The sequence below is a fragment of the Bidens hawaiensis genome, unplaced genomic scaffold, assembly GCF_021521415.1.
Source record: "Bidens hawaiensis isolate Kalapana, Puna unplaced genomic scaffold, B.hawaiensis_p1.1 tig00044089_1, whole genome shotgun sequence".
Taxonomy (NCBI): Eukaryota; Viridiplantae; Streptophyta; class Magnoliopsida; order Asterales; family Asteraceae; genus Bidens; species Bidens hawaiensis.
In genome coordinates, this window is record NW_027497816.1 from 38,960 (window position 1) to 59,191 (window position 20,232).

Sequence of the window (20,232 nt, forward strand, 5' to 3'; positions counted from 1 at the left end):
GTATTAACTGATGTGAATCTTGAAGAAAACACAAGAGAAGTGATGGAAATGTATTGAGATATTAGAATGGAGTCTCTCTAGAAAGATAAGAAGAAATAGACTGAAAAATGAATGAAGAAAAGAGACAGTTGGATAGTTGGAAAGCTGATTAAAGCAAAGAATGTGCTTTTGATGTGGGGATATATGGAAGCCACTTTTTTCCTTTCAACTTAATTCTCTTTTCCTTTTTCTTGTTGTTATCCTTCTGTTTGAATTTCTATTATTTTCATGCCAAAACTTGTCTCTTGATTAAAGTTGGTGTTTTTGTTACGGTTTTCTTGTTTCTCATTGGTGTTAATAATTGAGAGTATGGGTTGGCCTCTCAACAAATCAATTAAAAACTAATTAACTGAGAGTGCAAAATATAAACATGGTTTGAAGTTAATAGATTCATTTAGCATTCTGGGAATCTCTTTTTGAAGATTTGGATAATATTATTAATCAAATACATATATTGCACAATATTATTAAAAAATAAATATGACACGTTTGAGATGATCAATAGCGTTCAAGGGTGATACGATGGTAAACGTCTCATTTCCTCTAAATCCATCAGGTTCGAATCCAGCTTTCACTAATTTCTTGTCTTAGCCTCTTGAAGGTCATATTTCTAGAGTAAATTATGTTTTACCTAGTCTTACTAGTTGGCAGGGTATTAATGGAGCCTGTGACGTTCCCTCGTAATGTTATATGTTAACACTATTACCAAAATCTATACTATATATAAAGAGAATCCCAAGGATCTCTTAATTTTTAAGAGATCCAATCCATATTGCAACATGTACAAGTTTCAAATGCATAAAATTTAAATAAATGAGGGCATTTTTGACTTTACACAAATCAATAACCGTAACTTCTAATTGTTATTATATATTTACAATATATACCCATAAAACTTACACTATATACCCTTAAACTTTGGTTGAGTTTTGTAATATTTAGAAATGTTTACACATACTACCCCTCATCTTTATCAAAAAAAATGACAAAGTTACTTTTTTTTTATTTCGTCTATTTTTTTAAATATATAATGTTCTTAAAAAAACCCGAACCAACCTTATGACGTGCTTATTTTTGTCGACGTTTTGATATAAAAAAAAATTGCAAAACCGATTTGTAGATTATAATGTACAAGTCAATGAAGCATTAAAGTACAACTTAGGTATGCAACTAAAAACCTATAAAATGTTTATAACACCCCTTGTTTTATTTTACATTATCAACTATGAAATTACAAAACCAACCCACCCAATTATATAATTCAATTACAAAACCATTAGAATAAAATAAACTCAATCTACACATAAACTTCTATTTAGTTGTGGAATCACAAAATTTTCCACATATCAATATATACCAAAAATTTATTAATATCAAATGATCGACAATTTTTTAGGTGAAGAAGGGTTTATTATAGCTTCGACAAAGTTGAGGGCGATAACCTCAACTTTTATCCGACCGAGTTCCTAAACTCACTATATGTTAGTGGTTTGCCGCCTCATAAACTTCGATTGAATATTGGATGTCCAATGACATTGATGCGGAATATCGATCCATCAGGTGGTTTATCTAATGGCACAAGTGTTTGATTTTACTTGTTTTTTCTTCATGTTTTTCCATCATATACTAAGTTAATCATTTTTGTATTACATAAATTAGGAAATTATAATGGACGAAACATAGAGAAAGTTTGAACTTTTGGTATGTATACTAACTACATATAATATTATTACTTTGTTAAAACAAATATAAGAGACTAATATTATTTTCTTTCTTTTTTTTCAGTATCGAAACCTGCTATAGAAGATGTGGCAATACAAGTAGACAGCAAAAAAGAATCTCAGCCACCACCAAATGTATCAACGAAACCTGGGCATCAACCTCTTTGTGAATCTTTAGATAATATGTTCGCCAATGAAGAATGGTGGTTGAAAAATGAAGATGAGATAATTAGTAATTATAGTTTACTGAATTAGACAATAATTTTAATGTCAAATTATATTTTATTTCACACGTGTAACGGTTATGAAAAAGACATACCATATTAATGTTGCTAACTTGTAACAATAATAACAGTAAAAACATATATATAATAAAATTTTGAAAATTATTATACGAATAAGAAAACTAATGAACTAAAGTACTATTATACAATATCTCACGAGTTGACTTATGAACCAATATAAATGACTACAGCGTTGTAAATTGTCGTTGCCGTCGCATCGTGCGGGCACTCTGCTAGTATATAAATAAATAATAAGAACCAAGCTAACTTTGCATCTTATAAACGTTTTGTATGTATAGTGGTTGACTTTTATTGTCGAAAGATTATGCTTCTTAAAGCTATTTCTTTTGAATTTAGTCATAAACCGTGTATCATGTAAACCAGGTTGAATTCGAAAAAGGAATGGGTATAAAGGAGGATGAGAATATGAGTGTGGCATAATTATGAGAGGGTAATGTTTAATATTAGAGACGATTAGATAGTTTAAGCAAGTAAATCTATGCAATCATGTTCTTGTGTTGTTCCAACGTATCATGTGCTAACAAGCATATATTCTCAATTCAAAAAGCAAATTATTTTATTCGTTTCGTTATCTTGTCATTGGTTAGCATTTACTAACTATCATTTATATCATTATTCAAGCCTTTTTAGACGACTAATTTGATTTACTGGCTAACCATAAACCCACTCTATCATCTCCACTGGCTAACCATAAACCCACTCTATACAATTATTCAATCTACTATTATACAAAAAAAAAATATTTTATAAATAATTATCATAAATGTTGATAATTTGTTACATTGCTTTATTTAAGAAAAATTTCATTTGATATATTAATTAATTGTTAATAATATTAAGTGTTGAATCTAATGTGTATGAAGGGTTATTTAGATATAGAAGCCGGTTCTTCAGTTGAAAGAAATAAAACAAACAACATAATGTTTGGTGGTGGTTTGTTGTCGCCATAGGAAACAGGGAGTCAAAAGTTTAAAAGAAATGTTTGATGGAAGTTGACTTGGTCAATGGGGTCACATTTTTTGTCCATAAAAATAAAATTTGTGGGTTACAATTTGTCTACGTATGAGTTGTACTATTTATAAAAATCTTCTAAAATAAGAAATAATTATACAGAGTTATTTGAACAAGGTGTATTCTACAAGATTTGGATGATTTAGTATAAGACAAACTAGATGCTTAAGGACTTCATCCATTATGAAGCAAAGTTTGTGAGTTAAAGTTTGCATAAGCAAACTTAATTCAAACCTCTAGGGTGTGTTTCAAGGTCAATTTCCCTCACATACTCATATACATATTATATATAAATATATAATTTTAATAAAGTTTATGGAAGTTCGTTGTTGTGAAAGAAAATTCAAGTTTTATAAAAAAGTTGAAATCTGATGTGACGGCTTGTAAGGTTTGATATTATGAATGCGGTAGCTAGCAAAAACAAACTTTCATTAACCAAACAAAAGAGTTAACTCAGCATACTGCTAAATATGAAAACAATTCACCAACTTACAACCGGATGTAAGGGTACACCACAAAGTTTCACCTAAAACATTTGACAAGGTGGGCTTCACCTAGAGCACACATTTCCAAGACTCACCGAGCTTGTTTAGACCACCCAAAGTCCAAACGTCACTGCCATTGGCATATGATTCCAACTTCAGTCACGGGGTTACAAGGACTACATCCGCATTCTATTGTCCTCGCATGCATCATTACCGATTTCATGTCTTTCACATTACAAAGAGTGGTAGCATAAGTCCACCCTAGCCTGCTATCATAAGATCTTCTTTAATCTTCAATTATTTTCTATGTGTGTCTAGTCCAACCGAGTTATATTATCTTATTCCTTCTGTTTCTTTTACCAACACTTGAGAATTGGCCCTTGGTATGCTATATGATAATTCCTATATTTTTGCGTTTACTCTCTCTCTCTCTCTCTCTCTCATTAGGGTCAAATCATATTTTCTATTAGGGGTGAGTATAAAACCGAATTAACCGGAAAACACGAGCCGAAACATTAACCGTCGGTTAGTTTTTTTTATTTTTTGAATAACCGACTTTTTGGTTAGGTTTTGGTTAACTAATTTTTATTAACCGAACTAAAGGTGTTCAATGAATCGGATTTCGAATATTCGAATCTATTCGAATTTTGAAATTTTGAAGCTGGATTCAAATTCAAAATTCCAACAAATTCGATTCGATTCGAATTCAGAAATGCTAATTCGAAACGATTCGGGAATGAAGTTCGAATCGATTCGAATTTAGTTTCAGAACCGCTACAAATTTAAGTTTTTTAACAAGTACAAGCATATAAAATAAATAAATCATTTAAAGTTATCACATCTTAAATATTCAAAATGGTAATGCCCATTTACATTAATTATTGACTAAAGTGATAAACTTTCAATTTTTAATCTCTATAACTCAAAAGATTTATGTAGTTTATCTTCTTTTTTTAAGAACAACGACTTTCTTGTATTTAAGCTACCGCACTCTTCAGTTTTTGAGAGCCCCAATGCCAGAGGCATGATGTCGTAACCGGGCCCACGCTAGCTTCAGAGTTTGGTTTGGGCATTCCCCCGGGAAACCATACCGTCGACTACCAATTAACCATCGTTGTGTAACCACAAGAGCAGAGGGTGTGCTCAGGATTCGAACTTGAGTCTCCATTGGAGAACCCAAGCATCCTACCACTAGGTCACAAGTGGGGGATAAGTATATATATATATATATATATATATATATATATATATATATATATTTCTTTTGAGAACTACTTTGAGTTTTAAGAACTCGAAAGAACTTAACGTAACAATTTTTTTTAAATTTGTTTTTACATATATGTAATACATAAGTATAAGTAACGTAAAAAAATTACAGTACCGAATCGATTGATTAATTTTTTAACTAGTGTAATCATTAAAAATATTTAAACTTGAGTAACATTTAAACCTGTGTAATCATTAAAAATAATTATTCTCTCTTCTTATTAATTTAACTAGTTATCTCACCTGCCGCGTTGCAGCGTAGTTGGGTTGCCGAGTGGATGTTGGATGCAAACATATTATGTTCAGTCCATATTAGTGTTGCCGATATATGCTACATACATGGTAGGTAACATCCAAAACATATATTTTATTTCTACATGCTAATACCCGAGTTGCCCTTTACGTCTAGTTGGGCGTTTTTTGCATTTACATACCAAAACATTTAACTACCATGCTAAGACCTTATACATATTAGGCGCAAGGATTTTTTACAAAAAAAAAAAAAAAAAAAAAAAACGGTCATTGTCTTGACGAAGTAGTTGCCTTCTTTGTTGCATGCCTTTGGCTATGATATTCCCAAAAACAGCTTATGTCCCCATGTTCTTCAATGCATCTTTTGCGTCAAGGTCATGTAATTCAAGTATTACATCAAGGTCATGTTAATTAAGTTGCAGTTTCAAGAAGAATCAGATTAATAAAAGTCGACCATGTAGGGGTCAAATATGACACTAAGGGCCTATCAGTTAAATTGCAGAAAAAGGACGTATTTGTCACAGAATGTTGTTCATAATCCGATTTGACCAAAATGCTCTTGACATCATATTTGAGCAGTGCAAGTTAAGTTTTCAATCAAATCAACGATATATGTTATAGGCCTGTAACTAACTAACTAACTAACTGCGAATCTCTAAAGTGATGACATAAAGGCGACAACATACGACCAACAGGCGGAAGCATTAGATGACTCGCATCTCCTGTTGTGTGTTAACATCGAGAATCACGGAGATGGCGTTTGAGAATTAAAACATTCTCGTAAGTCAATTATCAATGCAAAAGTATAGTTACCTTACATTAATTATAACCACACATGTGACTAATAAAACAAACTATAGATAACGACGTACCTTAAAACAACTTGGCTGCCAGTAACCATGAAATGAAACAATAGCAACAAAAGACCTGTTACAATCACAACATACGAAAATCCAGATCGTTATCCAAAATCACAATGCATAATTTCATCAAATATAATAAATTATATCCTAAAGGCAAGAGAATTCTACACGGCCAAAAAACATGTGTCCATTGTGACGAAAAAATGACACGAACTTGTTCGAAACAAATTTTATCTAATATGCTCAAGGTGAAAACCATGTCCAGTTAATAGGTCTGTCAAAAGGTCAAAAGACAATCAAACATGGCAACACATTAGTGGCTTGCAAGGATTAAACTATCAACTAAAAACAAGTAATAGGAAACACACACCTAATGAAGAAAAGTAAAACTTGTAAGAAAATAGAGACAAAATAAGAGACACAACAAACGAACTTACCAAACCAATGTCAGGCCAGACACCCAATTATGTTGAACATCACCTGCAAAAGAGAATCAAATTGTAAAACAACAAAGTAATAAATAACTAAAATTCAGCCACATTCGAATAACAAACTCGGTAATGACATTTGTCACTGTCAAGTTAAGTTTAAGGAAGATACATTGCAAGACAATAAGCCCAAACTAAAAACCGAAAACGGAATTTGGCTGGGTTTTAAATGATTCTCGTTTGGTATGGTTTTCAGTTTAACCGGTTTTAAACCCAATAATGAACATCCCCACATGAAATGGCCAAAATCAAACTAAGAACCGACCCGAATTTGGTTCCGTTGTAGAGCCGAACCAAATTCCTCACAGATCGTAAGGCGAAACCAAATTACTGAATTATATAGTTTCAGTATTTTTATAACCAAATTACCGAATGAACAAATACGGTTGTTAGTGATGGTTGTTACGTACATGGTGGTCAACAAATAAGAAGCATAGCTCTAGATGTTACAAATATTGATCAGTTTATGTCCTCCTTTATCTTGGAGACACGTATAGCTACTCTATATAAAAAAACACATGAAACAATGGATACACAGCAACACACACTCCAAGTCTAATAACCTACACAACCAGATTCGGTAAAAACCATAACAAAAAAAGGAAAAAAACTATATATAACACCAACAGCAAGTTGAAATTTTAGTTGTAATTTTATCTGAATAACAAAGTTTGGGATTGAATTTGGTTTTTCAGATTGATACCGATAGAGTTGAACTCAAAGCATCTCAAACCTTAATATGAAAAGCATGCAGAAACAAAAATTAACATCGCAATAGACAAAAAAACTAACAAAAATAAAAGTGAAAAGATAACAGCTGGTTTGTGTTACCAGAACCACACAAACCAAAGCCAAAAACAGAGAGAAACAACCACAGACATTTCGTCTAACAACTGGAACACAATGCCGAAAACATATACGGACGACAGCAGACATTTTGTTAAACAATTGGAATGCAAGACAACAAACAAAGAAACATAATGACCCTCAAATTGTGATGCAACAAATGAAAGAAAATAACTTGGAGACAAAAAACGCACCAAGTTATCATAAACTCAGATCACAGCTACATGCGTGTCCACCATCACCTACAATACAAAAACACAATATGAAAATACAATTATTAATCCAAGTATAAGTAACACAAAAATGAAGGGGGGGGGGGGGATATTGTGTACGCATTTATGTTCACTTTGGGAGATTATTCACCTGATTGAACGAATTGGCCTGTTTCTTTTTTAGCTTAGTACTTTTATAATACTTAAAAAATGACACAATTGGCCAGCTCATAAATAAATATGTTAATTAAATTGATGCCTGTGAGACTAACAGACATTTAGCTCTACCATCATTTTCTTTCATTCAGGTTACTGAATTTATTCTCAATTTTGAACATTATTGTAACTTGGTTGGTACGTGGTATTATGCCACGGTACCTAAAAAGAGCCAACCATTTTGTAAAATTAACCAATTCGGACTAATATGCAATACAAAAGTAAAGTTTAAAGTATTAGAACAAATACCAATCTAGAGAAATAGATGTAGACATTTTAGTCAGTTGTGTGACAAAGAAAAAACGTTCCCGTCATCAAATCAATACACAACTAAGTGAAAAAGGTTAACGAATCGAAAAGTAAATTAGCAACCAGGCGATCGAGTTCAACGAAATCAGAAGCGGAGAATGAGAGCAGTCGGAGTTCAAAATATGGGTTTCAAGGACTTACGGCATGGTCGCCATTGAAGGTGAAGGTTGAAGTGACTAAGCAAATGGCAGAAAGAGAGACAGACAGAGAGAGAGAGATGATAAAGCAAATGTTTTGATAGGTGGCACTCCGGCAGAGAAGGCGATGTCGGTGAAAGTGCCAAACACGCACACCTGCATTTGTCAAATAACAATGCGTATGGTACAACACCTATTGCACAAACTCAGTTGTAATTGTATATTTATAAATCAGATTTATTCTGAGCCACATATTTCATACTCATTTAATTAAATGTGTGGCCCATGTTGAGTTCTTAAAGTTCATCAAGGTTATCAAAATATCCATTCCCTGTATATATATATATATATATATATATATATATAGGAAAATTAGTTTTAAATAATCCAAACTATGCCCTATTGGTAAATATTAGTCTCAACTTTACATTTGTCTGCTGGCGGTACCAACTATATGTGTATTTGTTTTCAACGGGCCGCGACTAACGGATGTTAACTCCGTTAGTGTTTTGCTGACGTGGCTCATCTAGGTGTCAAAAATAAGATTACGTGGACGGATTATGTGGCATGCCAGATCTTTTAATATAAAACAAACAAAAACTCATCCCCATCTCTTTTACTTACATGATTTAAAGAACACTAAATCCCCAATTCGATCGAATAAACCCTAAACCCCTAAATCGATCGATGGTATGACACGGTGTTGTTGATGAAGGAATCCAATGGGTGCACCATTGGTGTTGTTGCAGGTTGTATGTGGTAGTGTTGGTGCAAATGAGTCGACCGCCGGTTTTCTGACGAACTTCCAAACCTCGCGTGGTTCACTCTACCGTGTAGACTGACAGCCCTCGCAGCTTTTCCAAGTAAGTGAGTCAGTTTTGGTTTAGATCTAGTGATGTTTGGCTGGCTTAAGATGACAGATCAAGGTGGATCATGGTGGTAGTGCTGGTTAGCGACGGTGGAGAGTGTATGGAGAAGTGGCAAGAAGGTGGTGGTGGTTGATGAGCTGCGGCAGAGCTGCTGTCCATGTAAAACTATTGGGTGAGCGGATATGGGTATTGTGAACTTCGGCAAGATTATGGCAGAACTCCGGCAAGTTGGGGGTCGGAGAAGATGGCTGGAAGATGGCCAGTTGCAGGTGGTGGGTTCTAGTGGTGGTTGCTGTGGATGGGCATGGTGGTGGTCGGGGTTCCGGCGATGGTTGCAGGGGTGGTGGACTGGTAGTGTTGTGGTGGCTGTGGGTTGTAAAGAATATTAGGTTGAAGATGATGGGTTTAGTGGTGGGATGGACACAGTCATCCGCCACGTAACGTTCCACGTAATCAAGTTTTTGCCAACTTGGATGGCCACGTCAGCAAAACACTAACGGAGTTAACCTCCGTTAGTCGCGGCCGGTTGAAAACAAATATACAAATAGTTGGTACTGCCAGCAGACAAGTGTAAAGTTGGGACTGATATTTACCAATAGGGCATAGTTTGGATTATTTAAAACCAATTTTCCATATATATATATATATATAAATAAAATGTATAGTTTGAATTCAAATTTAAAATCATAAATCCTTATTCGATTCGAAACTCAGTTTCTAAAATCGAATTCGAATTTGAATGATTGAAAATTGAATTCGAACCTTCAATTTCAAATGCGATTAGAATCAAATTTCGAGTTATTTGAGTCCGATTCGAATACTGAACACTAGAGTTGTTCAAAAAAACCGGTTATAGAACCGGTTTGGTCGGTTTAACCGAAAACCGGTTAATAGAAAAACCGGTTATTAAAAAACCGGTTAGACCGGTTATTGAACCGCCGGTTAGTACTTCGGTTACTCATTCGTGGACAAAAACCGGTTATTGAACCGGTTAGTAAAAAAACCGGTTAAATTTAAAAACCGGTTATTCAAAAACCGGTTAACCTAAAAACCGGTTAACCGGTTAACGGTCAAAACCGGTTTTTAGGTTAACCGGTTTTTGACCGTTATAAAACGGCCATATGACCGTTTGGGTCCTTTTTTGCCCGTTTTTTCTTGATTTCTAGCCGTTTTTTTTAACATTTTACCCCCACAAACAACTATATATAGTTTAGGTTGGGTAGGTTAGCTCACACTCGATTATACAACTCTACTAGCTCTAAACGTTTATTTCATACGCGATTATTTTGTTATCTCACACTCAATTATACCACATTACCACTCCATACGCTCTTATTTCGTAGTCGTTTATTTCATACTCGTACTCGTTTATTTCATACTCGATTATACGCTCTTATTATCATGGTCTCCCAAAGTGCTGCTTCATCCGTCAACATGGGTGCCTCGAACACAGACATAACGGTCGTTCGGATCATCCCCACGAAACGAAACCAAGATGTGTGGCAACATTTCGACCTATGCGAATTGTCTAACGGTCGCCAAAAAGCTCGATGCAAGCACTGTTTGAAGTTCTATGCCAAAGATGCAAACTCCACTTTAAAAGCCCATATACAACAGCGCTTTTGCAAGGCCTTGAAGGACGAAGCGGGAAGTAGTTCGCAGCCGGAGATGACGAATCAAGGAGGGGTGTTTACGTACGACGTTGAAGCGGTACGTCAACAGTTTTCAAACTTTGTGATTCAACAAACACTTCCTTTCAACCACTTCGACAACCCTCAATTCACGGAGATGATGCAAAACTATGTTCAACCACGCTACCAACACGTAAGTCGTTCGACCCTTAGAAGAGATTGTCTTAAAGCATGGAAAAACGCTAAATCCGAACTAATTTCATACTTTTCAAACTTACAAACTGGTGTAAACTTAACAACGGATGTTTGGTCGGTACCTCATGGTTCGCCCGACTCATACATTTGTGTGACGGCTCATTGGGTTGACCCCAAGTCGTGGCAAATGATGAAACGAACCGTTGCGTTTCAATTGTTTGATTACCCGCACACGGGTAGAAATATTTTTCAAATCTTGGATAAAGTCATTCGACAATACAAAATTGAAGATAAAATCTTTTCAATTTCGTTTGATAACGCGTCCAACAATACGGCCGCGGTTGGCCATTTAAAATTAAAGTATAAACCTATTTGTGATGGAGCGTTTTTTCATAGCCGATGCATTGCACATATTATCAACTTGGCCGTGCAAGATGGGTTAAACGTGATCGAAACGCAAAGAAACAGTTTTAAAAGAATGTTACGAGATGTTTTTAGCAACAATAAAACATTTTCAATATACAAAAAATTTTGTGTAGAAGCTAATTGTCAATGGTTGGGGCCAAATTGGGATTGTCCAACAAGATGGAACTCGACTTGTAATATGTTTGAGAAAGCCATCCAACAAAAAGAATCATTAATTGCGTTTCATCAAATTTTGTCAAGTAGGGGTAAATGTGCACCATATGATCCTAGAAACTGGTTATTGATTGAGATCGTTACGGAGGTCCTTCAAATTTTTAAATCTTGCACAACTAGTTTATCCGGGGTTTACTATCCAACAAGCCCCATTGCTTTACCAAAAATTGCTGTCATGTGCACAAAGTTGAGTGAACTTGATTGTAGTGGTGCACCTTATTTTGATATGGGTGTAAAAATGAAAGAAAAATTTAGAAAATATTTTCAACAACTACCCGCTGTTTTGACATGTGCTGCTGCGTTAAACCCTTGCATCAATGTTGGTGGTGTTGAAGCTTTAATAGAAAAAAATTGTGATGAGCTTGGGTTAAACGACGATCAAAACCCCTATTATAGCCAAACTTTAAAGAATGCTTTCAACACCACCTTGTCAAACATGTATGATGTCTACCTTACAAAATACGGGTCGTCTTCCCAAATTCATGACTCGTTAAGAGCTGTTGCCCAATCCCAATCCCAAACCGACCTTGAAATGGGGATGTACTACATGATTTGGGAAGACGCCGGTAAACGTCAAAGGGTAAACACCCCAAGCAGTGAACTTGGAAGGTATGGTGGTACCAACTTTGTGAAACACATGACTCCGGATGAATTTAGAAGTCTTGATTTGCTGGCTTGGTGGAGAGGTAAGGAGGATGAGTTTCCGATCCTCGCCGCCATGGCCAAAGATTTACTAACGGTCCAAGCTTCCACGGTAGCTTCGGAGTCTGCTTTTTCTGTTTATGGCAGGGTTATATCGATTAGGAGGACTCGACTCACTGCACCAGCTATAGAGATGTCGATTTGCTACAAGGATTACTTGGACTCTTTAGATAGGGCACAACATCAACGCTCACTCGAGGGGGAAATGGAGTATGAAGCGGGCTTGTATGAAGACGAGGTCAATGAAGGACACACTCAACCAATGACCGATGAAGAAGCCGCGTACGACGATTACCTAAGAAATAGCTCGGGATCGGGTAGCGAAGAAAATTAGTTAAAGAAACAGCAAACATGGAGGCAAATCATGAGTAAGAAACAGCAAGTTGTTCATGAAATCGTGTCTAAGCATTCTTTTTCCTAATATGTGCTCTTATTTACTTGTTGATTTGGATTTTTCTAATTTAGTTAAAGAAACAGCAAACATGGAGGCAAATCATGAACAAACTGCGATTGGGAACAACAGGAGCATCTGCTAGTTCACGATTTAATGTTTGTATTTTTGAGTTAAATCATGAACAACAGTTCTTGGCAGAGATTTCTTCAGTGTTAATGATTTAATGTTTATATTTTTGAGTTACGAATATGCGATAACGATTTAATGTTTGTATTTTTAATGTAAAAACTACAAATGAAAGTTATGTGTTTTTAATCTTTGGTTTGTTGAAAACACATTCACCAACACACACTCATACTCATCTTCCAAGCAAAGAACCCTAACAACGAAAGCAAAGAATGGCTTCGGTCAGTCCGTTTTGCCTTGTAGTTACCGGTTTGCCTTGTAGTTACCGGTTTGTTTATACTGTGAAAAAATAATGGTCTTCATTAAGTACAAAATATAAAAAACAAATATTCGTATTTGAAACCGCGAAATTAAAAAAAAAAAAAAAAAACGGTTAATAAAAAAAACCGGTTAATAAAAAAAACCGGTTAATAAAAAAACCGGTTTATTAACCGGTTCTAACCGGTTTCTAAACCGGTCCTAACCGGTTAGACCGGTTAGGGTTTTGACAGAAACAAACCGGTTATTAACCGGTCCGGTTATTAACCGAACCGGTTTTTTTCCGGGCCAAAAAAACCGGTCCGGTTAATAACCGAACCGGTTTTTTTAAAAAAACCGGTTTGTGCACCTCTACTGAACACCCCTAAACCGAACCGATTAACCAATACTTTATCTTTAACAATCAACTTCTTCAAATGATATTATGTTCAAGTACTTTAAATGATATTTATCCAAATTTATTTGATTATTGTATTCTTAAACTTGGATATTTTATACTATTATATTAATTCTTTCAAAAGAGTGACTTTAAATTGTTTTTATTCTCTTATACACTAAGTTAAACAGTTAACTCTTCACCTATTAAAACTTAAAACTGAGTTTATGACTAATATTTTATGTTAATGGTTTCGATTTTATAAACTAATTGTTCGGTTAAGAATTAGACTAACATCGAAACCATTAACATTATAAATAATTAGTTTATGAGTAATATTTGGTACTAATATGTATAAACTAATTATTTATAATGTTAATGGTTTCGATTTTAGTCTAATTCTTAATAAAGGTTAACAAAAATTTAATCCATGTTAAAAGCTTAGGTTTAGCGGTTAATTACCGATTAACGAAATAAAATGAACCAAAACCGAACAATTATTAATTTTAATAACCGAATTGTCCGATTATGGTTTCGGTTATTGTCATTAACTGAACTATATACACCCCTGTTTTCTAGTCTTTCCCTTTCCTTCCTTAAATGCATGGCGTCGTCTCAAACTTGTAAACCTTTTTTAATTAAATAATCTATAATCTATATAAACGTAAACATAAAAATCCTACTTGTCGCGATGTGGTCGCTCCCCCTTTTTTTGGAGTTACCAGATTTGCTTGATTTTTAAATGAAGACTTCTCATGCATTTGACCCGAATTTACGGGTATGGGTCTTACCAAACCCAGATATTTCTTAAACGGATTATAATATCTCATTAAATTAAAAACTAATCTTACCAAATATTTGATATAAAAATCATATAAAGTAAGGATATACTAAAAATTAATATCTGATTTATTTAAAAAAAATATATATTATTTATAATTAAAAAACCAATTTTATAGTAAAAAAAATAAACGTTCTTGAGTCTCATCAAACCCATATAACTTTTAAACCAGGTTATAACATCTCATTTATTTGTGAAACAATTTATCATCAAACCATAAGTATATTATTAACTTTCATACAATAAAAAAAATAAAAATTCAAAAAATAAATAAATATTATAAACAAATAATATAAAACAACCCCCGTAATACGGGGGATAAAAACTAGTATTAATATATTTTATAGTAATAAAAATAAATTTAAAACTAATAATTAAAAGGAAAATATTTAATAGAAAATGCATCTCAATAATAATACAATAACAAAATAAAATAAAACTACATGAGAAAATAAAAATAAAAAATCAGCAAATTTATCCTTCGAATGTAGGTATGCGGGCACTGGAAATGTTCCCTAAGCTTTTTAATTAAATAAAATGAATTTTAAAAATAATTTTGTTTAATAGAAAACATATATAACAAAAGCATAGATAAAACTAGTCCACCATGAATGTTTGACCGTCTTATCTCTTCACTTTTACATATAAACAAAAACTAAATACAAACAAAAAAAACTATATTAAATATTAAAGTCACAAATATTTCATTAAGATGAAAATGCACTGCCAAATACAGGAAACAAAAATGGATGTAATAACGATATACAAAAATGGATGTAATAACGTACCCTACACCTACATTGATATTATAGATCAACCTAGCTCACATTCGACTTTCGATTAAGAAGCGTTAATATATACGTGTAACAATTTTAATGAACACGTGAGATGATTAGAGATGTCAAGTGAAAACTATAAAAGAAAATTCGGATCACTTGTCTCTGACCATAATATCAATGTAGATATTGGAGGACAGCGATATTGGATTTGAAGTTAAAAATGAATCCATTAGATTTGGTCTTAAGCCCACTAAAAGAACCAGGTATGACCGTATGAAAGCCCAACAGTTATAGTGTTTCCCAACACTGTTAAGTAGAGGTATACAAAACCAGTTTTTTTTCTCAAACTGAACTAGTTTCTAAAACGAATCGGTTTGGGTTTTGCATGGTCAAAACCAGTTTAGCGTAGAACTTGTCAAACTAATCCAAACTGATTCAGTTCGGTTTAGAACCGGTTTAACCAATTTAAACCGGTTTTAGGCAAAAAAAAATCGGTTTGCTTGTGAAAGGGCCGAACCGCTATACGAACCAGCAGTTTGGTCCGTTTTGGGAACCGGTTTAACTGAAACCGGATTTAGATATGATCGATTGTTGCATACATTTTTATAATTTTGTTTAAATGCACGTTAAGACTATGTGTTATAGTTTGGTTAGTTAAAACTTGATGTCACCGTCACATAGGTCTAAGTTGCAATACTTGTTTAAAAAATGACCGTGTAAATGAATATTGCATAATTGATGATATATCTTTCTTTATTTAACTCACAAAGAGTAAAAATATGAAATTGTTTCGGGTCATAACAGCTAATAAGACTCTATTATTAGCTTACTGATTAAAATTAAGGATTCAATCATTCGAAGCTATATTAAACATAAAAAGTTTTGTCATAAAAACTCTCTATATGTTGGTTATTAATTTGCATTTCATATATGCATTTAAGCATGACTACAAGAGACGTGAATACAATCAGCTTACACTAATCTCATAAAACTCATGGCATACAAATGTTGCTCGTGTATAGCATTTCTTTTGTTCATTTATGTTAGGATTTTTTTTTTCCTACAAGTTTTATTTGTAAACCACAAGATGTGAATTTGATATGTAGTGTGTTTTACATCCAAACCAAGGACAATAAACCATAAACCAACTTCCTTTGTTGTGTAAGATGTGAATATCACTATCATCGTTATGATAATGATGTATATCTACTGTGTTAGTTATTATTTTTTTAGTTGAAGAAATAAATTGGATAAAAAATCATACAAATATGAAGAATCCTAAAACAAAATGTTCTATAAGCCACATAATTAAACACAAATATTAAATTCATCAACAATATATTTCACAACATTTGTAGATACACCATAAGGGTGATATGGTAATTTGATATCACCCTGACAATACACCAAGTTTTCAAACATAATCAAGGAATTTCTCCCTTTTTTTCAAAAGTGAAAGTGAAGTGATCAAAAAATGTGCCAAAAGCCAAATACTTTCCCTACATAAAACATCTTCCTACATAAACTTTTACTAGCTTAGATGTCAGCTTTCATACATCTAAGGTAAAGAACAAAATGGAATTTGTGTTCTAAATCTTGTCAATCCACACCACCCTCAAAAAATATGGCAATGAGCAACAATGTCATCGGAGCGATCAACTTCGTTGCCATGTTGCTCTCGATCCCCATCATTGGAGCCGGTATTTGGCTAGCAACCGAGACCGATAATGCATGTGTCCAAATCCTACAATGGCCCGTTATAGGTTTAGGCATTTTGATCTTGGTTGTAGCCATAGCCGGGTTCATTGGGGGATTTTGGCGTGTCACGTGGCTGGTAGTGTTCTATTTCATTGCGATGCTTGTACTCATTATCTTGCTCGCGTGTTTGGTGGTTTTTGTGTATACTGTGACTGCCAGGGGCTCGGGCCATCCTGAGCCGAGCCGGTCTTACTTGGAATACCGGCTCGATGATTATTCAGGGTTTCTAAGACGAAGAGTTAGAAGCCATTATAAATGGGATAAAATCAGGACTTGTTTAAGTTCTACTAGTGTATGTGCTGAATTAAACCAAACCTATCGCATGGCTCAAGATTTTTTCAATGCACCACTTTCTCCACTACAGGTTCTCTGCCAACCCAAACGCTATAAATTTATAATATTTGCTTCATTTATGAATCTACATTATTTCTTTTAATTTTGATAGAATGTAGACTTGTATTATTATTACTATTACTGTTGTTGTTGTTGTTGTTGTTATTATTATTATTATTATATGTTAAGGAGTAGTATTTTTCAAATATTTTCCAAAAGTTGTTTAGTATTTTGTTTTTTTTTAGTTACAATTGAAATTGAAATTTCTTTCTATTTTTATTTTTCTAGTTTTAATATATATAGTCTGAATATGAAGTTTTCCTTTTTCCAAAACAAATTTTATTGATAACTAACTCATATCTACTACAAATATATTTCAACCTTGTGATATCCAAATAATTTAATTGTATACAACTTGTTTTTCAATAAAAGTTATACTGAAATATAATAAAAAATTTATAGGTTCAGATTTATGTTAAACATTCTTATTAGTTATTAGAAAAACGATAAATATATTTTTAAATAAAAGTCAAAGAAATAAAAAATGATAGTTTCTATTTGAAGTTGTGGTTACCATATTTTAACACCAAAAAATCATATTACATTATTTTAAAAACTACTGAAAATTTTTCAAAAGTCATTCGTAGATAGAAAGTAAAAGACACGAATACGTACATGACATTTCGGTCGCAAATTAATAACAAATAGGGGGTGTTCAACTAATCGAATTTCGAATATTAAAATTTATTTGAATCGAATTTTTCGAATTTTAAAATTTTGAAGCTGGATTCGAATTCGAAATAGATTCGATAAATTCGATTTGATTCAAAATTGAAGTTCGAATCGATTTGAATTCAGTTAAAAAATATATTTCAATTTCAAAACCAATATAAATTTGAGTTTTTTAAAAACAAAAAGTACAGGTCTATAAAATAAATAAATTATTTAAAGTTATCAATGCCCAGTTACATTAATTATTTATAACTACAATGATGAAATTTCTATTTTTAATCTCTATAACTCGAAAGATTTATGTAGTTTATTATTTCATAAATATGTATATTTATAATAAAAACAAGTGCATAAATTGAATTCGAATTTCGAATCGAAATTCGATTACTAAAATCGAGTTCGATTCGAATACTGAACACCCCTAATAACAAATACTCTTTGTACGATCGAATTATGACCGAAAATGATAGTCACGATAATGTTAGTCAATCCTAATTAGTAATTACCCTAAATATAATCCTACTAACTTTTAATCTATCCGTATTTGATTTCCTTAATTTTTTTTTAATACAGTCAGGATGTTGTAAGCCCCCGACTCAATGTGGTTATACTTTTGTGAACCCAACGTATTGGATAAGTCCGATAAACAACGCTGCCGACATGGATTGCCTTAACTGGAGCAACGACCAGACGGGGCTTTGTTACACTTGCGATTCATGCAAGGCCGGGCTGCTACAAAATCTGGAGAAAGAATGGAGGAGAGCAAACATAGTTTTGATAATAACCCTTGTGCTTTTAATATGTGTTTATATAATCGGGTGTTGTGCGTTTAGAAATGCAAAAACGGAAGATCTTTTCCGGAAGTATAAGCAAGGTTACACATGACTTATCGATCAAGGTACGATGTTAAGCAAGGTACGATGGTTATATATGCCTTACTTGGAGATTAGGATATGTGTTTTGTGAAATGGACAGTTGTAATGAGTGTGACTTGGTTCTTCTACAAATGATGTTTGAATTTATTCTAGATGAACTTAATTGTTTTAATGGAATTTGTTTGGTTATTTTATCTTATAATATAACATTAAATTTTAAGATATGTCATTTTGCATATTACAATTCATCTTGAATAGTCATCGACCTTCTTGTTTACTGGCATGAGGGTGATAACTAAGGCTTGGGATTATTGAGCCATTAAGGCATTTAAAGGGCTTTATCACAGTGATTGGTTTCCTCATTGACGCTGTTTTTAGATGAGTCAGGTCTGGAATATCAAAATTAGTATAAACGATTAATATCTTGTCTCATGAAATTTCAGTCGGATATTAGGGGATAAGTTGAACTCTGTTAAAAGAAACAATTCATCTTGAATATATAAAACAGTAGTTTTAAGTTTATGGATTGGTGCATCGAGTTAAGTGACTTGATTGAGGGTAAAAAGGAAAGAATAAAAGTGAAACAAGAAAGCATAAAGCAACGTGATTTGAGGAGGACGCCGAAAGTAGAAATTTTATATGTTATTATAATTATAATTTTACTTTGTAAGAAATCTGTCAAGAACTCAGAAATTATACTTGTATTAATCCCAAAAAATACGTACAAAACCCTAACAATCTTACTTTCGCAGCAGCCGAATATCAAACAGATATACAATGAACATGAGTGATTGAGCAACAAGAATTTAATCTAAACAATAAAAAGACTGGATTTCATCAAATGAACATGAAACTCTAAGAACGAATCAAAAGAAAGAAACCTAAGAAAATATGAGATTTTAAAAATATAACGAGTAGCTTATGAATAAAATTTATGTAAAATGTATTACCATGGGCGGCTCTTGGGTTGTGCAAAGTGGGCGACCGGCCGAGGCATGTTTTCTTCGGGGGCACAAATGTTTTTTTTAAATTCCCAATGTTATATATATAGAATACCGAGTGTTTAAATCCCACTATTTTTATATGACTCAAACACCTTTTGAACCCATTTTTTTCGATTACCCAAAGACTTATAGACCCATTAAAATTTGAAAAAGGTCAAATACTTTTAATTATTCAATATAAGTTGAATAAATAAAAGAAACAAATAGGCGGGATAATAGCAAAGTTGACTTCGAACACCAGCAATCATGGTAGCATCCACAAAAATAAGTTTTTCATAATTATAGTTATTGAAATCGTATTTTCGACACAAAATACCTCAAGAAAGACTTAGCGGGTTGACGATGATTGCTACCGAGAACAGAAAATTAGAGAGTATAAACTTCGAAGAGTTGATCCACAAATTTGTTATAAAAAATATTTAGAGAGTTTCCCAAATCCTCAATTAGCTCTTAGCCTATTAAGTATGTCATAAACTCATTATGAATATCATGATTTTCTAATTGTTATGT

At 33.2% G+C, this 20,232-nt stretch overlaps 1 protein-coding gene across 1 annotated transcript; it reads left to right on the forward strand.

The window, feature by feature from the left end:
- The first annotated feature begins 16,566 nt into the window (after window positions 1-16,566).
- LOC143594714 (protein TORNADO 2-like) lies at window positions 16,567-19,014 on the forward strand. The gene is made up of 2 exons (XM_077073955.1): window positions 16,567-17,142; window positions 18,417-19,014. Exons 1-2 carry the CDS (start codon window positions 16,645-16,647, stop codon window positions 18,726-18,728), a joined length of 810 nt encoding a protein of 269 aa, XP_076930070.1. The 5' UTR covers window positions 16,567-16,644; the 3' UTR covers window positions 18,729-19,014.
- The last annotated feature ends 1,218 nt before the right edge of the window (window positions 19,015-20,232 follow it).

Excerpts from the sequence above, each read along its gene's own strand:
- LOC143594714 (XM_077073955.1), top strand. The coding sequence starts at position 16,645 with ATGGCAATGAGCAACAATGTCATCGGAGCGATCAACTTCGTTGCCATG. Across the intron at positions 17,143-18,416 it reads CACCACTTTCTCCACTACAG|TCAGGATGTTGTAAGCCCCC; the intron begins GTTCTCTGCCAA and ends TTTTTAATACAG.